The following is an 18,282-nucleotide window of genomic DNA, read 5'->3' on the forward strand; positions in this document are numbered from 1 at the left end:
TACTGTACACCCATACCATGCTATGCATGCATGATCGCGCGGCAGGATAAGATCTACTTTATCTCCCGGCAAGGAAAAAAAATCTAGATTAGCATGGATAAGTCAGCGGGACTAACTAACAGTTGTTAGCTGCATGCGCGCATGGTGTACGCATGTTTATCTTGACATCTTTCATCTATCTCCACACACTATAAATACACAGCGAGTAACGCCTCCCATTCCCATTCACATCCACTTCCTATCCTCTCGCCTCTTCTCCATCGACTCGACCGCTTCTCGCCATGGAGCGCGCGCCGCTGCTGCCGCTCCTGCTGCTGCTGCTTGCCGCTGCCGCCCTCGGCGTGAGCGGCACGGAGGTCGCGTACAACGACCGGGCGCTGGTCATCGACGGCGAGCGCCGCATCGTCATCTCCGGCTCCATCCACTACCCCAGGAGCACGCCGGAGGTACGCACCTGGTCGATCAACCTCTAGATCGATCCATCATCTCTCTAGTGTTCATTTCAATGAAAGAATTGTTTACACTTACGCGTGTCGGTTTGTTGCGTGCAGATGTGGCCGGATCTGATCAGGAAGGCCAAGGAGGGCGGGCTTGACGCCATCGAGACGTACGTCTTCTGGAACGGCCACGAGCCGCGCCGCCGGGAGTACAACTTCGAGGGCAGCTACGACATTGTGCGCTTCTTCAAGGAGATCCAGGACGCCGGCATGTACGCCATCCTCCGCATCGGCCCCTACATCTGCGGCGAGTGGAACTACGGCGGCCTGCCGGCCTGGCTGCGCGAGATCTCCGGCATGCAGTTCCGGATGCACAACCACCCCTTCGAGGTATAGTACGTTTTGAATAAATTAATCATTTTCTGACGTAAAAAGAGATTATTTACTTCAGAATAACTTATCCTGGTTCGTTAAAAAAATGCAGCGAGAAATGGAGACCTTCACGACCCTCATCGTCGACAAGCTCAAGGAGGCCAAGATGTTCGCCGGTCAGGGAGGCCCCATCATCCTCTCCCAGGTAATTAATTTGTACGAAAATAATTATATTTGACATAACGTGTGCTCTAATTAATCCAATGCTTGTTTTATTAACTGAGCTTTTTACCTTTTGTAGATCGAGAACGAGTACGGCAACATCATGGGCAAGCTCAACAACAACGAGTCCGCGTCCGAGTACATCCACTGGTGCGCCGCCATGGCCAACAAGCAGAACGTCGGCGTGCCGTGGATCATGTGCCAGCAGGACGACGACGTCCCGCCCAACGTGGTCAGTTTTTTTATTTGATTTCTTTTCCTTGGAAAACTCGTAAATTATTTAGTGCGTGTTTTGGTTTGAAACTATATTAATGAATTCTTTCAGATCAACACCTGCAACGGGTTCTACTGCCACGACTGGTTCCCCAAGAGGACCGACATCCCCAAGATGTGGACTGAGAACTGGACTGGCTGGTACGTCCATATATACTTGGTCCATTATTAATTTCTTTTTGGAAACTACAAGAGCATAGTTAGCAAGTACAACTACGTTGAATTTCAAACTGATTACATTGTACCGGCATAATCAACTAATTAGGTTCAAAGCATGGGATAAGCCAGATTTCCACCGGTCAGCCGAGGACGTTGCCTTCTCCGTCGCCATGTTCTTCCAGAAGCGTGGATCGCTCCAGAACTACTACATGGTGATTGATTTATTATAGCTATAATCCATGCTCTCTTCTACATTCCATCCTCTAGCACGCATGAACCTAATAATAATTTTACATTTGACATGTTGATCATCCGTATGTTTTATGTTATCAGTACCACGGTGGCACAAACTTTGGCCGCACCTCAGGTGGCCCCTACATCACAACCAGCTATGACTACGACGCCCCTCTTGATGAATATGGTGTGTGCACCATCACTTTTCTTCTTTTCTCAATGCATTGCAAGTTTATTTTGCAATGTGTAAATAATTAATAATCGCTTTTCTTGGCGCATCCAATTAGTTAATCTCGCCTGTGATCATTTACGATCTTTCAGGCAACATCAGGCAGCCAAAATATGGGCACCTCAAGGACCTCCACAATGTCCTGAAATCCATGGAGAAGATCTTGCTCCATGGCGACTACAAGGACACCAACATGAGCAGCACCAATATCACGGTAACAAACATTAACAAAAATCCTACTAGCGTTTTTAATGGTATATTCACAACAAAATCGATTCATTTGGTTCATCAATATAAACACATAGGTGACCAAGTACACGCTGGACAACTCCTCCGCCTGCTTCATCAGCAACAAATTTGACGACAGGGAGGTCAACGTGACCCTCGACACAGGTGCCACCCACGTCGTGCCTGCATGGTCCGTGAGCATCCTGCCGGACTGCAAGACCGTCGCGTACAACAGCGCCAAGATCAAGACGCAGACTTCGGTGATGGTGAAGAGGCCGGAGGTGGAAACGGTGAGGGAGGGCCTGGCCTGGTCGTGGATGCCCGAGAACCTCCAGCCTTTCATGACTGATGAAAAGGGCAACTTCAGGAAGAACGAGCTGCTCGAGCAGATCGCCACGTCCGGCGACCAGAGCGACTACCTATGGTACAGGACAAGGTAATCAAAGATCGATGTAAATCATATCTAAGCAGATCATGTGTTAACTATATGCATTCGCATTTTTCTGAGACAAAACTACATACATAACATTTGTTGGGAAAAACAATGCACATAAAATTTAACAATTTAAATTAGTACATTAATTGTTCACACATTTGAAATTTAAACTAGTTCCTGATGCTCAAAATGTGCAGCTTTGAGCACAAGGGAGAAGCGAGCTACAAGTTGCACGTAAACACGACAGGGCATGAGCTTTACGCTTTCGTCAATGGCAAGCTTGTTGGTGAGTAACCCAAAATATGTTTTCTTCTCTCTCGTGCACTTTTATTAAAAAAAATTGTGATGGCAAGCTGATTAAATTGATGAAGCTAGCTATTAATTGATTTGATTAACTTGCAGGGAAGCAGCACTCTCCTAATGGTGGATTCGTCTTCCAGATGGAGACGCCCGTGAAGCTCCACGCGGGGAAGAACTACATCTCCCTCCTCAGCGCCACCATCGGCCTCAAGAACTACGGCGCTCTGTTCGAGATGATGCCCGCCGGTATCGTGGGAGGCCCGGTGAAGCTCGTCGACACCGTCACCAACACCACCGCCTACGACCTCTCCAACAGCTCCTGGTCCTACAAGGCCGGCCTCGCCGGCGAGTACAGGGAGACCCACCTCGACAAGGCCGACGACCGCAGCCAATGGAGCGGAGGCCTCAACGGCACCATCCCGGTGCACCGCCCATTCACGTGGTACAAGGCCACGTTCGAGGCGCCCGCCGGCGAGGAGCCGGTCGTGGCGGACCTGCTCGGGCTCGGCAAGGGCGTGGTGTGGGTCAACGGCAACAACCTGGGCCGCTACTGGCCATCCTACGTCGCCGCTGACATGGGTGGCTGCAAGCAGTGCGACTACCGCGGCACGTTCAAGGCGGAGGGCGACGGGCTCAAGTGCCTCACCGGCTGCAACGAGCCGTCCCAGCGGTTCTACCACGTGCCACGGTCCTTCCTCAAGGCCGGCGAGCCCAACACGATGGTGCTGTTCGAGGAGGCCGGCGGCGACCCGACTAGAGTGAACTTCCACACCGTGGCCGTGGGCGCGGCATGCGCGGAGGCCGCCGAGGTCGGCGACCAGGTGGCGCTGGCGTGCAGCCATGGCAGGACCATCTCGAGCGTGGACGTGGCCAGCCTCGGCGTGGCGCGCGGCAAGTGTGGCGCGTACGAGGGCGGCTGCGAGTCCAAGGCGGTGCTGGCGGCATTCACGGCGGCGTGCCTCGGCAAGGAGTCGTGCGCGGTGCGGCACACGGAGGAGTTCCGCGCCGGGTGTGACTCCGGCGTGCTCACCGTGCAGGCCACCTGCTGATCCACATGAATGAATAAATTAGTTAGTGTCATTTAGGTTAAGTGTTAGCTAGCATCAGGATCTAGGTTATTTCGCGGCATATGTGTTAGGGGGCTAATTAGCCAAGAACAAAATGCATGGTTCAATTCATGTGATTTTTCGATGGATCGAGGTTAAATCAAGAATTTGTTGAGATGATATTGTGCTGCCCAGTTTTGCTTTGGTGATGATTTTCCGTTGGAGAAACAGTCACAGGATATATACACGGGCAATCTTTATTTCTTATCCGGTCTAGATAGCCTCATATCTAGATCGACTTCACAGATTAAATATCACCTATATGGTAAGCAATCCAAATTATTTGACTTCACAAATTTGGCAAATGGTGCCTCTTGCATTTTTTAGAAAAAAGTTACGACGTGCGAAAAATTTATGTGGCTCTAAGACGGCTGTTTTCAACTACGTCGACGACCTAACTGTTTTGAAAACTTTGGCGATAAGGGAGGCGCTGGCACTGGTATGAATGGCTTCTGGTTGTATGGTGGTGGTTGATGCTATCAAAGAAAGGAGCGCGGTGCAATACGGAGCAGTTGCACATGAAATCATAGGCTAGTACTTTTATTTCTTGTTCTTTCAAACATGAGTATAGGACCTCAAATGTCGAGGCTCACAATCTCGTGAAACATTCACTTACTCAGTGTTGGTCTCCATACTTAGTTAGGTTATCCTGAAGATCTTTTGTTCGTCCCTGTAAACATTGACGCGCGCGGTAATAGAGTTTGCCTTAAAAATATATTATTATTCTGTACTTGTAAGTTCTATACTTCAGAGTTATACCAGACCAGGAGCATCTAGAGTTTTAGATCTCATATCTGCGGTGCAACGTACTAAACTTTTGCTACCTGGACGAATTCCATGTATCATTCCTATGCATGTGATAATGCAGCAGGGCGCTTGTGTTAATTATGGTATAGCCAATGGCACCTCACTTGGTACATGCATGTGTCATTCGCCAGTACGTATCACCAGGTAACACCCTCATATTCTTCTGTCACAGAGTTGGCAATAATACTGGCGATCGAGTTACACCTGGGGCGGAGCTTAACCGGCGACATGCCGCTCCACTTAATATAGTAAGTGGAGTCAGGCCGGTGCAAGTGCAGCAGCCCTAACGTGCGTCCACATGGATCCCTGCCGCCGGCCGGTGGAAGTCAAGGGTGATTCCCATGTATTTCAGGCAAGGTGCCGGGCTCAATGCTATCGCTGGATGGCTACTACCTCCGTCCTGGTTTATTTGTCCTCATTGTATTTTGTGACAAATTTTGATTGTAAATTTAACTAGCAAAATTGGCGCAAACCACAACGTGCACAATGATCACAACAAGTGTTTTTGGCTTGATTTGTGGTTGGGGAATGATCCTCTCTATAGATTCTTTCAATATGTGTTCAACATTTGTGGCAATCCTAGTGCCCATGTAGACACCATGGGCTCTTACCTCATCCAAGATGGGATACATGCAGAGTTTGATAGAGTTCGTTCAAGATTCTTTCTTGATCCATCACAGAGGTAAGTTAAAAAAATGCCATATGGAACACTGGAGCGCCATTTGTTCCCCTGTCTTCACGCAAGGTCTAAGAATCACTAACTCGAAGCTCATGAATCAATGTATTTTGGCTAAGTGGTCTTGAAAAAAAATCAATGGTCAAGCAGTTTGTGGTTAGAGATTATCAAAATGAAGTAGCAAAACATGGCGTGGGCAATAGTCACAACAAATGCTTTTGGCTTGTTGTTTGGGAATGATCCTCTCCATAGATCCTTTTGATATATGCTCTAGATCTGCGACAATCCTATGGACCTATGTAGCGGAATTTTTCTGCTATGACAATAGTTGACCTGGATTTTCTGGTTCTTTGGGCCAAGGCGGCCCAGTAGAAGGAGCTCGACGCAAGCCTCGCGTAGGTGTAGATGGTCACGGTAGAATACATGCTTTGAGATTCATGAGCTATTTTAGCAATTGTACAATACAACCCACCCGAAATCACCAACTATTTGTGTGAATATTTATAAATGATATTTGTGAAGTTTTTGAAATATGAACATTTGGACTTGTATGAAAGTGGGAGCAATTAGCTAGAATAGCTCCGTGCAGAGCATTGTAGACATAGAAATTTGCAAAATACATACGGATCTGAATGTGACAGACTCGTTGACTAAACTTCTCTCACAAGCAAAACATGATCACACCTTAGTACTCTTTGGGTGTTAATCACATAACGATGAGAACTAGATTATTAATTCTAGTAAACCCTTTTGGTGTTAGTCACATGGCGATGTGTACTAATCACATAAAGATGTGAACTATTGGTGTTAAATCACATGACGATGTGAACTAGATTATTGACTCTAGTGCAAGTGGGAGACTGAAGGAAATATACCCTAGATGCAATAATAAAGTTGTTTATATTTCCTTATATCATGATAAATTTTTATTATTCATGCTAGAATTGTATTAACCAGAAACTTAGTACATGTGCGAATACCGAAGACTTGTGACATACCTTAGTTTTAAATTGAATTCTTCCAAAACTTGGTTTGCCAAGTCATTTATTGGAATTATCATTTTCGTTTGATTTTTTCCCTAGTTATGTAGGTGGTAAAGTAATACTTTATGTAAGTAGTAATCTCGATTCCCACTAAGAACTGGAGCTACGTAAACCTTTCGAAAAATATTTTTGTCAATGAAAAATGTAATGTATGTTTCTTCTCCACCCTTCTACAGTGATTTTTTTTCAACGTTACATTAAACTTATTAAATGTCATATGTTTAAATCTCTACAAAAATGTGAGAAATAATGCCTCTAGGAATTTGAATATCTCAAAGACGTCAAATACCATATTCTTATACTTTCCCTGATCATCAAGTAAAAAGTAGGAGTGGCGATAACATAAATCGTTGTCATCTTAATTGCTTGAAGAGTACTATTGGAAGAAAAAAAGCTGCTTCTTCATCTGTGTCTTCGAAAACCTTGATGTCACATCTCGTTCATAAACCTTGATGTCATTATTTCATAGTAACAACAGTCCACCACTTCCACCATCACTCTCATGCACTGCTCTTCTACTCAATTTTTCTTCTATAACTCTTCCCAAATGTGTTTCAGATGAAGAAATAACATATTTGAATATTTTTGTCCATGGACACGATGAACTACCCCGGCACTATCTAACTGTGGCACTTCAACTTCTTTCATACAGTGGTTCTTCTTTATCTGGGTCTTTCCTGGTGTTCCTTTCTGCTATTCTCCCCCACATGTTGGTATGGTGACTACTGTATATCCAATCAAATTTGATGCCCAATTGAAGTGGGTATTCAAAAAAAGGTGTTCTCTTAATTGATGCTTCGACCTAACTGAGAGTAGAACTTGTATGCATTCACAGACTGAGGCAACATGACCCACGTTGCCTCAGACTGTCGAGGCGACTATACACAGACTGCCGTAGAATTTGATTGCCTAAGTAGTAATCTTATTGTGTTTACAGCGCAAGCTATAGGAACTTCGTAAACAATGATCATGCTTAGGGATGCAGTCGTATTTTAGGTTTTCCCTGCAACTACTGGTCTTGCTCGCATCTGCATTTCAGTCTTATGGTGGTTCATTATGCTTAAAACATCAGGAAAAATTTAGCAAGCAACCTATTGCTAGATGTGTTTGAGGTTTTGGTCACATTACTCTCACTGCGCAAAGGCCGAGTTTTACTCAATAAGAATACTGCATACAAGTCGATGTGTGTCGCACAAAGCGACATAAACATAGTTTACAATCCATCAAGTTACATAAAAGATCTAACACGTGGCAGTTAGTTGACACTCTGCATACTTATATATCTTGCTAGGTTCAGTAATAGGTCGACGACCAAGAAACCGTCACCGACACCACGGCACCGTTGCTGAAATGGTATTCTCTCTCTTGGCTGCCATGAACTGCTGCCTTGAAAGGAATCGACAGCTTTCCCTCCATGAAGTCAACAAACAGTGTATCTTCAAACGGCACAGCTGCTATGAAGTACTGTGGATGTTTCCCAGCAGAGGTAACGAACCGATCACACTCACGCTGCTCGCCCATGAAGTCATAAAGGCTCTTCGAGATCGCCGTGTACCCACACATCTTCACCTCCATGCCTCCTGTAGGCACCTTCGTGAAATTCAACTCTATCGTCGCCTCGAGCGCTCTACGAAAGATGATAAAATCAAACATGGCCGCACCATTTGTATCATCCATTGTGCACTCAATTTCTGTGTCATATAGACAATGACTCTCAATAAGATCGGAACACCCATCGACTAGAGTGACATCTTCTATATCTCCCTTTATTCTGATATCAACTTCGATCAAGCATTCAAATGTCATGGACATGCCTCTTATCGGACTCATCAAAGGCAGGTAGTCGCTGGTCTGAATTTCGACAGGGAAAAGAATTAGCATGTCAAAATCTTTTCTTGATGGCAACATGTCAGAGATGTTGCACTATATAGCCAAGTTAGTTGAGACGTCAAATGAGATGCAACTTTTCAGAACAAATCAGCATGAATGTCTTAAAAATAATCCACATGTGCTTAATTTTATTTATCATCTCATCTAAGTTAAGCTTACCAAGGAAGTGTGCTGTGATGCATTCACATTTGAGGGCTTTCAGAGCCAAAAGAAGTGAACAGTGTGCATTTCTAAGTAAGATATGCTCACAAGTTCCAACTTTACTGTGAAGTGTTATGCTAATCTTGTACCATGATCAATGAATGTAAAAGCATTATATCCAAGACAAACATACAAATTTACTTAGATTATGTAAAGAGTAAAATACACAACAAGTCCTAAAACTATTTGAGGGATGCCTAGTTAGTCCTAATACTATGCACTTCTAGGTAGTTTGCTAAGTGTGTCACCCGCAGTCCTATCCGCGTTGTAACAGCTTTGACTTGCACATGTGGCAGGTTGACCACTGTCATGTGGCAGCTCGCCCCCGCCACCGGCAATCACCAGAGCATGCTGACCCGATTCCACCCACGTAGAGGAGCACCACAACGAGCCGGACAAATCCCATCCCAGACTTGTTGTCCCACGTACCACAACGTTTCAATTGGAATGTTTGTCCCCGACATCAGATGTCGAGCCGCTGCCCTCCACCTCCACCATTGGTGAGTTCTAGCTCGATTAGTCTAGTGTGTGCCTTCCTCTCTGCTCCCTTGTTATTTCCCATTGGTCAACTTTATGGTGCCGCTGTTGTAGCTCTGCTTCCACATGCAATGCACATCACCGTGATCGATCCCCTTTGCTACCATGTTTCTTTGTCTTGTTATTTTTTCTTGCTTTGTGCTATGCTATTAGCCTATGTACGAGAATTGCAAGTGTTTTGGTTAGTTGATGGCTAGATGACATCGATACAGGTGGAGAGGAGGCCCAGAGAGAGGAATAGATGATACGAGCAAAGATGAGGGGTAATAAAATTCAAAGAGAAGACCTTTCCGGGGGATTTGTGCAAAAGGTTGCCACATGGCAGTTGTCGACCTGCCACTTGTGCAAGTCAAAGCTGATGCAGTGCAGATAGGACTGCAGGTGACACACTTAGCAAACTTTTAGGATCTAGATGTGCATTTTCATAGTATTAGGACTAGCTTGACCATCCTTAAATAGTTTTAGGACCTACTGTGCATTTTACTCTAAATAATGTAAACATGTCCATACAAAAATAGAAGTAAAGCCGCAAAAGCTTAACTGACACTACAGAAGACCATTATATGCACATTTACTACCAAAATATCAAGTCAAATTTAAGGCGTAAAAGTAATTACCGTGTTGATGGTCACTGGGTCAGTTCGGGGTCGATTGAAAAGATAATTTCGGTGATAATCCTCACCATCCCGGACTGCAACAAAACCATATACATCGACTGAACTGCCTATAGCTTGGAGATATGCCTTCAGCTTGATAGAAAAAACCTGGAGCATAGCCTGTGGCTCGTGAAAGCACCGCACCGCAGTCAATGGTTCGCACCGAGTATATCGCTTTGGTGGCAAAACAGCTAAAAAAAGGATACTTATTCAGTATATAAGTACGTGTCTGCAAATAAAGTGAATAGACACAGGGTAAGGAAAAAGTTGCTTACTCTGAGATACTTCACTCATGTGATAATACTCGTGCCAACAAAGATCACCACTATGCCTAAAATCTCTTGAAGATTCTGGAATCATACTTAACTTCGTATTGACACCTAACTCAGCAGAAGAGATACTCAACGCAGATCTCTTCAATAGTAGCCTTTTGATATATTCCATAGGACTAACCCTTTGGATAATTCCTATCCCTGATACAGACAAGTAAACAGAATTTGCCCTTGAATGCCAGTTCTGATAATATTCTTCAATAAGAAAACCTTAGCATGCATACACGTAAATGAGAGTGGGGCAGGGAGGGAGAGGAAGTACCATCATCATGTGTAAGCGTATCACCGGAATCATCCTCAAGAGGGAGAAAATCATCGTAACAAGGGATGTTTCCAAGACTGTCATCATTTTTTAGGTCGAGATTGTTGCTAAGGCTGTCCTTAGCAGCAGTGGCGTTGCCATTATCACTGAGGCAACTTTCAGCACCAGTGGTGTAAAGCAACCGATGGCTGACATGTGTCGTTGGGAACTCATAGCCATGCTTTTGAAATCCTTCGCAACTCAGCATGAGATCAGAACTCGACAATGAAGCCTACAAAATAATAAATCAAACATATTGTTACACATGGAAATCTTATAATCACTTTTTTAGGGCTTCAAAACACAGGTCTGAGAAATGTATGCACTAATACAACATACAAAAAAAAATACTTTGGCTGAGAACTAAGAAAATGAAAACAAGCGCAAGTGAAACAATTGAACTGAATTCGAAAAGCACCCCTCAACGTCGAGTAAGCAGCTACAAACCTGTCCGCCTGCCATAGAAGATGGAGATGGTGAAGTAGCTAACTTTTTCTTGCTTGTGCCCTCCTCAGCAAACCCATGGCCACGTTTCTGAAACCGCTCACAACTCTGGATGAGATCAAAAGGTGAACGCATGCACACCTACAAAATGAGAACTTGGAAATGTCTAATGAAGAAGCGCAAAAACTGATCACTATGTGGACTTTGAAACATACAAAATACAGGTTGAATGCAACCCCACTAATGAACAAAAAGCAAACAAGAATGGCAACTAATGCAAGTGAAACATTTAAACTAACTAGACAGAACATGTCCATCTAGTAATGTATTCCCAAAAGAAATATTTTTTCTTTTCTGACTTATTCAGTCAATTCAAATAAGATGTGCCTTGTTCAGGTCAATAAACAGAGCTGGGGAGCTTCACCAAATAGCTACAAACCATGGCTGCCCGCCATAATACGTATGTACTCAACGCACTGGAGCATTGGAAAACTGATATTACAGCTGAGATCAAGGATGACCACGGAATCCTACCGTGTGGGAAGAAACTGAGACTACCAGAAGAGAAGAGGAAGGACTTGATCAGTCAACCTCTTGAGCAAGCAAAAGCGGGGAATCAATCTCTTGGTGTAAAGCAGCCTTAGTTGTCATCTTTGCTACTGAAGAACAAATAGTTGGATACAGAGAAAAATAAGGTGAGACACAAGTTGCCAAGGAGGGTATTACATCGCTTTTAAAACTAGTCGTCAGGCACTATAGTTCCTGTGGCAAAGGATTTAATTCTGGTTCCGGTCACTCAATTGACACAGATACCAAGGAAATGGATACAGGACCAAAGGCAGGAAGGGAAGAAGATTAATGAAGTGAGAAGGTTGGATGGTGGTCCTGCACTAGCTCTTGCAGTGGTGCCCAATGGACAGTGTATGACCATCGATGATTCGGCTGATGAGGCAGGGTCAGAGATGGAAGTTAAGACGCGGAAAATGGAGTTCTCGCCCCCGAATGCATCATCAGCCAGGGTCAAAGACCCACAATGGCTGTGGGGCTTTTGCCCTACAGTGTAGGGTAAAAGAAAGACCCACAATGTATCTGCTAAGTATGAACTGCCAGTGCTTTGGAAGCCCGAGGCAGTTCATGAAATCTTCAATTTAGTGGATTGTATAATCCTATGGTGGTGTTCCTCTGCAGAACAAAGATGAATAAACCCAGGTGGAGATCTTTCAGCTGAGAATTGGCTCCCACATAGACTGAATGTTCCATGCAAGAGATGTACTGAAAGCCTGTCTCTCTTTTGGAGGCGGATGTCACTGCATGGCTGCAATCTCTATGGTCTCAGTTTGGCGTCATCTTGTCTAAAGGAAACAAAGGAAATGAGCCTGATTTTATGGCATTCCTAAAAGGATGCTTAACAGGAATAGTTGGTTCCTTCTTAAGTGGGTGACTTTATTGAAACCCTTCATGAGCATGAGCAATTTGGTCGCAATGAACATGAAGAGTGGAAGATAGCATACTTCCGAGAATTATCATTCAAGAACCTCGTAATGTGAAGGTGCACCTCAACCAAGCCCTAGTGAAGCGAGAAATTTCAACGTCTTTTCCCGGGTACTCGAGTGGAACACATCCCTACGACTAGCTCCGCTCAATGTGCACTGCTGGTGAGGACAGAGGAATCGATCGAAAGCAAACTGAGAAACATTTCCAGTATATAAGAACATGCTGCAACGACATGAGAGCGACGAGAAACGTGGTGGCTGAGGCTTGGCAGAAGGGTGGTCATGTACAGAATTTGTGTGACACCGACACGTAAGATACACTTGATGCTGTATGACCCTCGGTGAAACCCTGGAGGATCACCTCCTTTGATGGTGTCAGAAAAGGAGATAAGGTGCCTTCAGCATAAGCTAGGTGAAAATCAGGCTCCGTCGATCGGGTCAACTGCATCCGTGAATGATAGAAGGATCATACAGAAGCCGACAGATATGTTGGCAAGAGAAAAGGGCAAGGAACGACAGAGGTCCCGGGCCCAAGTTCAATGGTTGTCAGCTAGTGACAAGAAGGAAACATTTTTTTTTCAACCCCTGTAGACAACCAGAGCAAGAAGAAACAGAATTGCCAACATCTGTAAACCTGATGGCATGTCATAACTGATAAAAAATAAATCAAACGCAGCATACTGCAGACTAATTCTAGACACTTTCATAGTTCAAGACAGAGCCGAACAAGAGTTGGTCACCCAGTTTGTGCCAACAATTGTTATTGATCATCACATGAATAAGCTAGTGTGCACTTATGTGCCTCTTTCACTGACGAACCAGTGGCGAAAGTAAACATGTACTATGTAATTTTGTTAACTCCAAATACCACTTATCCTCCAGATTCTAGCAAAGTTGAGACCCATTTCACTGTCCAATGTCATCTACAAACTTCCTTGGGAAGTTCTAGGTAATAGCGTATAATAAACGCTAGCAACTAATGCAGTTGTGATGAACACCTAACAGTGCAGTAAAAACGAAAGGAAGCAGAGATAAATCGATAATGCGCGAGGGGCAATTCGAGTTTCGAGAACAACCTCGTTCGCCATGTGAGCGGGTGGCGCGCCTCCTCCCGAGAGAAACCCTAGGCCGAATTGAGGAACCGGGGGACCGTGTCGTCGACGCGGCGTTGCGCCGGCAGCGGCGGCCCTGGATCTCCGCCGGTGCGGCCCGCCGGATCCGGCGAGGCGACGGGGAGCGGTGCGAGGCGTGGAGCGGCGACGGATTTTGGCGGAGGGCGGAGGCGGCGGCGACGCGTCCGAGGTGCGGTGGGGTGGGAGGGGACGGCGATCGACCACCCAATTTCTATTTTTTGGCAGGAAGCGGCCGCCTCCGTCCGGCTCTCGGGCCCGTCTAGTACTCGTATCTCGGTTGTGTTTAAGTCGTGCCCTGGGACTCCGATTTCATTAAGAAAAAGTTTTTTTTTTCCTTCAATATGCCTGGGAACGTATCATTGCATTGATAGGTAGGAGGAGTTAGGGCCAGCGCTACGGTTAGGGTTTCTGCGACGGGGGCGGCGAGGATACAGTCGTGATCCGGGGCGGCGACAGCGCTTCCCTTGGCACGGACTGGTGTAGCGTTCTCCACCGCGGAGCGGAGCTATGGCGGAGAGGGCGAAGGAGAAGCAGGGTAGGGCAAAGGCTACCCCGGCAGCGGCAACGACGCCGGGCAAATCGGTGAGCAGGGGATCCTCCAAGTCCCCGGTGGCAAGCAAGACGTCGGATCCCACGTCGAGCCTCTTAGCTAGGCTGGGAGGGATGGTACTTCTGGATAAGGAGGCAGAAGGCTTCGTCTTCGAAGACTCAGATCAGATCTTGCCCAAGGGCGCAAAGTGGTCAGCGGTGGGGAAAGCATTCTCGCCGAGGCCGCTAAACAAAACAGTGTTGGAGAAGGCGATGCAGAGGGCCTGGGGGCTACATCACGAGGCGAGGTTCAGGGACATGGGCGACAACGTTTTCGTGGTTCACTTTGGCAGTGAAGGTGATTGGAGACATGCGATGAACAACGGGCCGTGGCAGTATGATTTCAACGTGCTCGTGCTAAAGGAGTATGAGAGTAATATTTGGCCCTCTGGGATGGTGTTTGATAAAGTGGATGTTTGGGTCAGGGTAGATGATTTACCACTGGGGAAGAGAACTGAGGCATTTGGGCGCGCGCTAGGCAACTGGCTTGGCGAGGTTGTCAAGGTAGATGTGGACAAGGAAGGATTAGCTAGAGGGAACCAGTTGAGGGTGAGGGCAAGGATTTCAATCTACGAGCCGCTGGTTAGGTGCTTCCAACTCAAGACTTCACAGGAGGATAAGGTGGGCACTTGGTTTGATTTCCACTATGAAAAAATCCCACACTTTTGCTTCGACCGTGGAAGACTCGTCCATGTGGATGGGCGGTGCGACCCTCCAGTAGACAAATCTTCACAATGGGGCGGCTAGTTGAGAGCTTCGCCGGGGAGGAGCACTGGCTCCAAAGTAGAGGCGAAGGGGAAGACAAACAATAGTAGCAGCTTCATGAGTTCACAGTCGGAGGGCAGCAAGAGAGAGCGGGAAAGCAAGGTGTATGGGCGAGTCCGGGACATCCCGACAAAACGCAACCTTAATAGTGAGTTTGACAAGCCGGAGTGCTCACGCACTAGCGTGGACCGAAGGCAGGAAAAGGGAGAAGTAAATAGCCCTAGGAAGGGCCATGTTAGGAGGGAATGGACAGAGGAGAGGGACCTGAGACATGATCTGGAACGCAAGAAAGAAAGAGACCTGAGGGAACAACTGAAAATGCAGCAAAAGCAGCGGGAGTTTGAGAAGGAAAAACTTGAAGAGCGACGACGGTGGGAGGGTGCTTATGCTACCAGAGAAAGAGAGGGGAACTTTGGGTATACACCGCATTACCCTAGTGAAAGAAGAAGGGGGTATTATGTTCGCAAACCCAGACAGATGAGTGCGGAGCAAGGGGGAGGGGAGACAGCTTCCAGGCCCCCCCCCCGGATTCTAGAAAGAGGAGACCGAGGCAGGTATGGAAACCGAAGGAGGGAGGAGAAAGTCAGGAAGGGCATGACACGTTCATCCATGACACAAGGCAGAAGACAGCATCAGTTTTTGAACGCATAACCTAGTGTGAAGGTACATCGGCGGACCCTGCTAGGGCGTAGGGCCACCGGGAGCAATGAACATTTTAGCCTGGAACTGTCGGGGGTTGGGGTTGGACCCGACAGTGGGCGAATTACGGGACCTGGTTAGGTCATACAACCCAGCGGTGGTGTTCTTATCAGAAACTAAAAAAACAGCAGGAGCGATGGAGAGATTGAAGTGTAGCTTAGGATTTTGGCACAGGGTAGCTGTAAACTGCAACGGCAAGAGTGGAGGATTAGCGTTATGGTGGAGAGAGCATGTGGACGTAACGGTAAGGCCGTGGTGCCAATACTACATCGATGCCCAAGTTGTGCTGGATGGTGTCACCTTTAGATTCACTGGAATCTATGGGGAGCCATGTGTGGAGAAGAGAAAGAAAACATGGGATGTGCTTCGGTATCTTCGAGCTCAGGATAATCTCCCATGGCTCTGTGTGGGAGACTACAACGAAGCTCTTCTTCAGAAGGAACAGTTGGGAGGTAACCCGAGGTGCTTGAACCAAATGGTGAGTTTTGCCGATTGCTTGTCCGACTGCGGGCTAGCTGATCTAGGCTATTCGGGTTATCCTTTCACGTGGGATAACAAAAGAGATGGCAACGAAAACATTCAAGTAAGATTGGACCGGGCCACCTGCAATGCTGACTTTGCACAGATTTTCTCGGCGGTCGAAGTTTTACATGTCATGACTGAGGAATCGGATCACCAGGCGATTGTTGTCAAGGTGCAAGCAGCACTGGCTGCGAAGCACGTGGGGGGGGGGGGTAGAGCCCTTTTGTCTATGAAGCGGCCTGGGCGAAGCACGATGGATATGAAGCGATGGTGGCGTCTGCATGGGCCGATTCCCATGCAACCAATCACGGGGCTGGTGCCCTTGCTGGGACATGCAAACGCATTAGAGCCACGTCTAGGGACATGCAGCGATGGAGCCGAAATGTTTTTGGGTCTATAAAGAAACAGATTTCTCACCTGAAAGTGCAATTAGTGGAGGCCAAAGAGCGGGCTGCACGATCTGGATACAGACAGGAGGTGAAGGATATCGAGGACCAGCTCCACGATCTATATGAGAGAGAGAAGATTTACTACAAACAAAGATCGAGGGTTGACTGGTTGACGGAGGGGGATCAAAACACGAAGTATTTTCAGAACCGAGCTTCACACAGGAAGAGAAAGAATACGGTCAAAGCTCTAATCAGGGACGATGGGTCCAAGTGCACGGATGATGACGGGATGAGGACGATGGCGGCTCAGTTCTACACGCAACTGTTCACTTTGGATGGCACGCGGGAGACAGAGAAAGTGTTACAACACATTGATGTTGCTGTTACAGAAGCTATGAATGTCAAGCTTTGTGCGTAGTTCACTGATGAGGAAATAGAGGCCGCTCTCTTCCAAATGGGACCCACTAAGGCCCCGTGGCCGGACGGGCTCCCGGCCATGTTCTACCAAAAGCATTGGGCATTGTTAAAGGAGGACGTGTGTGAGGTGATCCGTGAGTTCCTTGCTGGCCAGGCAGCCCCAACGGGGTTCAACGATACGGTCATAGTGATGATCCCGAAAGTAAACTCACCGGAGTTACTTACGCAGTTTCGCCCGATTAGTTTATGCAATGTTCTATATAAGATCGTCGCGAAAGCACTGGCTAACCGGCTGAAGGTGGTGTTACCGTTCATGATCTCAGAAGAACAGAGCGCATTCGTACCTGGTAGATTAATTACGGACAATGTACTGGTGGCATATGAAAGTGTGCATGCGATCAGAAAGAGAAAACGGAAGAAGCCCTTGTGCGCTGTAAAGCTCGACATGATGAAGGCCTATGATAGGGTCGAGTGGGATTTCCTTGAGCAAATGATGATGAAGATTGGCTTCTCTAGTCACTGGACGGAGATGGTCATGAGATGTGTCAGAACAGCATCTTTTTCGGTTAAGTTGAATGGCGGCCTCTCCCATGGGTTTCTACCGTCTCGTGGGCTTAGGAAAGGGGATCCACTCTCCCCATATCTCTTTCTTTTCTGTGTAGAGGGATTTTCTGCAATGCTAAAGAATGCACAGAGACAGAAAGATATAAGAGGGGTGTCCTTTGGAAGTGGAGGACCGACTGTCACCCACCTTTTGTTTGCAGATGATAGTGTGGTGTTCCTTGAGGGATCCGCAGAGAACTTTGATGCACTCCGAATTATTTTGCAGGACTATGAAGCGGCCTCAAGTCAGAAAGTAAACCTCCAAAAATTTGCTATCTTTTTTGGAAAGGGCATCTCCGAAGCAAGTAAAGGTGAGCTACATCAGGTTAGTGGTATATCGGTGGAAGCACTCAGCGAGAGGTATTTGGGACTCCCAACCACTGTAGGCAAATCGAAGGATGGAACGTTCAGGTATGTCAAGGAGTGTGCAAGAGGAAAAGTATCGGGATGGAAGGGACAGGGGCTGTCCAAAAAAGCCAGAGAGGTGCTTGTGAAGTCAGGCCTCCAGTCATCACCAACTTTTACCATGAGTTGCTTCCAACTCTCAAAGAAAATGTGCGGGAACTTGTCAACTATCTCATCAAACTTCTGGTGGGGGGAAGCAAATGGAAAGAAGAAAGTGCACTGGATTGCTTGGGATAAAATGTGTACGAGGAAGCATGAGGGAGGACTTGGTTTTCGGGACCCTGAAGCTTTCAATCAAGCTATGCTCGCACGACAGGCCTGGAGAATGCTACAGCAACCGGAGACATTGTGCCCTCGTGTTCTGAAAGCACGATACTTTGTGGAG

At 46.7% G+C, this 18,282-nt stretch overlaps 1 protein-coding gene and 1 pseudogene across 3 annotated transcripts; one reads left to right on the forward strand and one right to left on the reverse strand.

Moving 5' to 3' along the window:
- Nucleotides 1-281: 281 nt before the first annotated feature.
- On the forward strand, nt 282-4,118 carry LOC119331520 (annotated as a pseudogene).
- Nucleotides 4,119-7,646: 3,528 nt separating this feature from the next.
- LOC119358889 lies at nt 7,647-13,680 on the reverse strand. Of its 3 annotated transcripts, none has more exons than XM_037625299.1 (6): nt 13,453-13,680; nt 10,887-10,973; nt 10,401-10,671; nt 10,082-10,279; nt 9,768-9,997; nt 7,647-8,373 (listed from the first exon to the last, which is right to left on the reverse strand). In XM_037625299.1, the coding sequence occupies exons 1-6, from the start codon at nt 13,462-13,464 to the stop codon at nt 7,816-7,818; spliced, it is 1,356 nt and encodes a 451-aa protein (XP_037481196.1). In that variant the 5' UTR covers nt 13,465-13,680; the 3' UTR covers nt 7,647-7,815. The 3 variants fall into 3 exon arrangements, with proteins under 3 accessions (XP_037481196.1, XP_037481192.1, XP_037481187.1); XM_037625295.1 differs by having other exon boundaries at nt 10,887-10,991; XM_037625290.1 differs by having other exon boundaries at nt 10,887-11,024.
- Between the last annotated feature and the right edge of the window lie 4,602 nt (nt 13,681-18,282).

This window comes from Triticum dicoccoides, chromosome 1A (assembly GCF_002162155.2).
Source record: "Triticum dicoccoides isolate Atlit2015 ecotype Zavitan chromosome 1A, WEW_v2.0, whole genome shotgun sequence".
Taxonomy (NCBI): domain Eukaryota; kingdom Viridiplantae; phylum Streptophyta; class Magnoliopsida; order Poales; family Poaceae; genus Triticum; species Triticum dicoccoides.

What these genes read in the sequence shown, in the direction of transcription:
- LOC119358889 (XM_037625290.1), bottom strand. An exon ending in CTTCTATGGCAGGCGGACAG is followed by an intron (nt 10,672 to 10,886) that starts GTTTGTAGCTGC and finishes ATTATTTTGTAG; the next exon opens with GCTTCATTGTCGAGTTCTGA. An exon ending in ACCCAGTGACCATCAACACG is followed by an intron (nt 8,374 to 9,767) that starts GTAATTACTTTT and finishes GTCGAAATTCAG; the next exon opens with ACCAGCGACTACCTGCCTTT.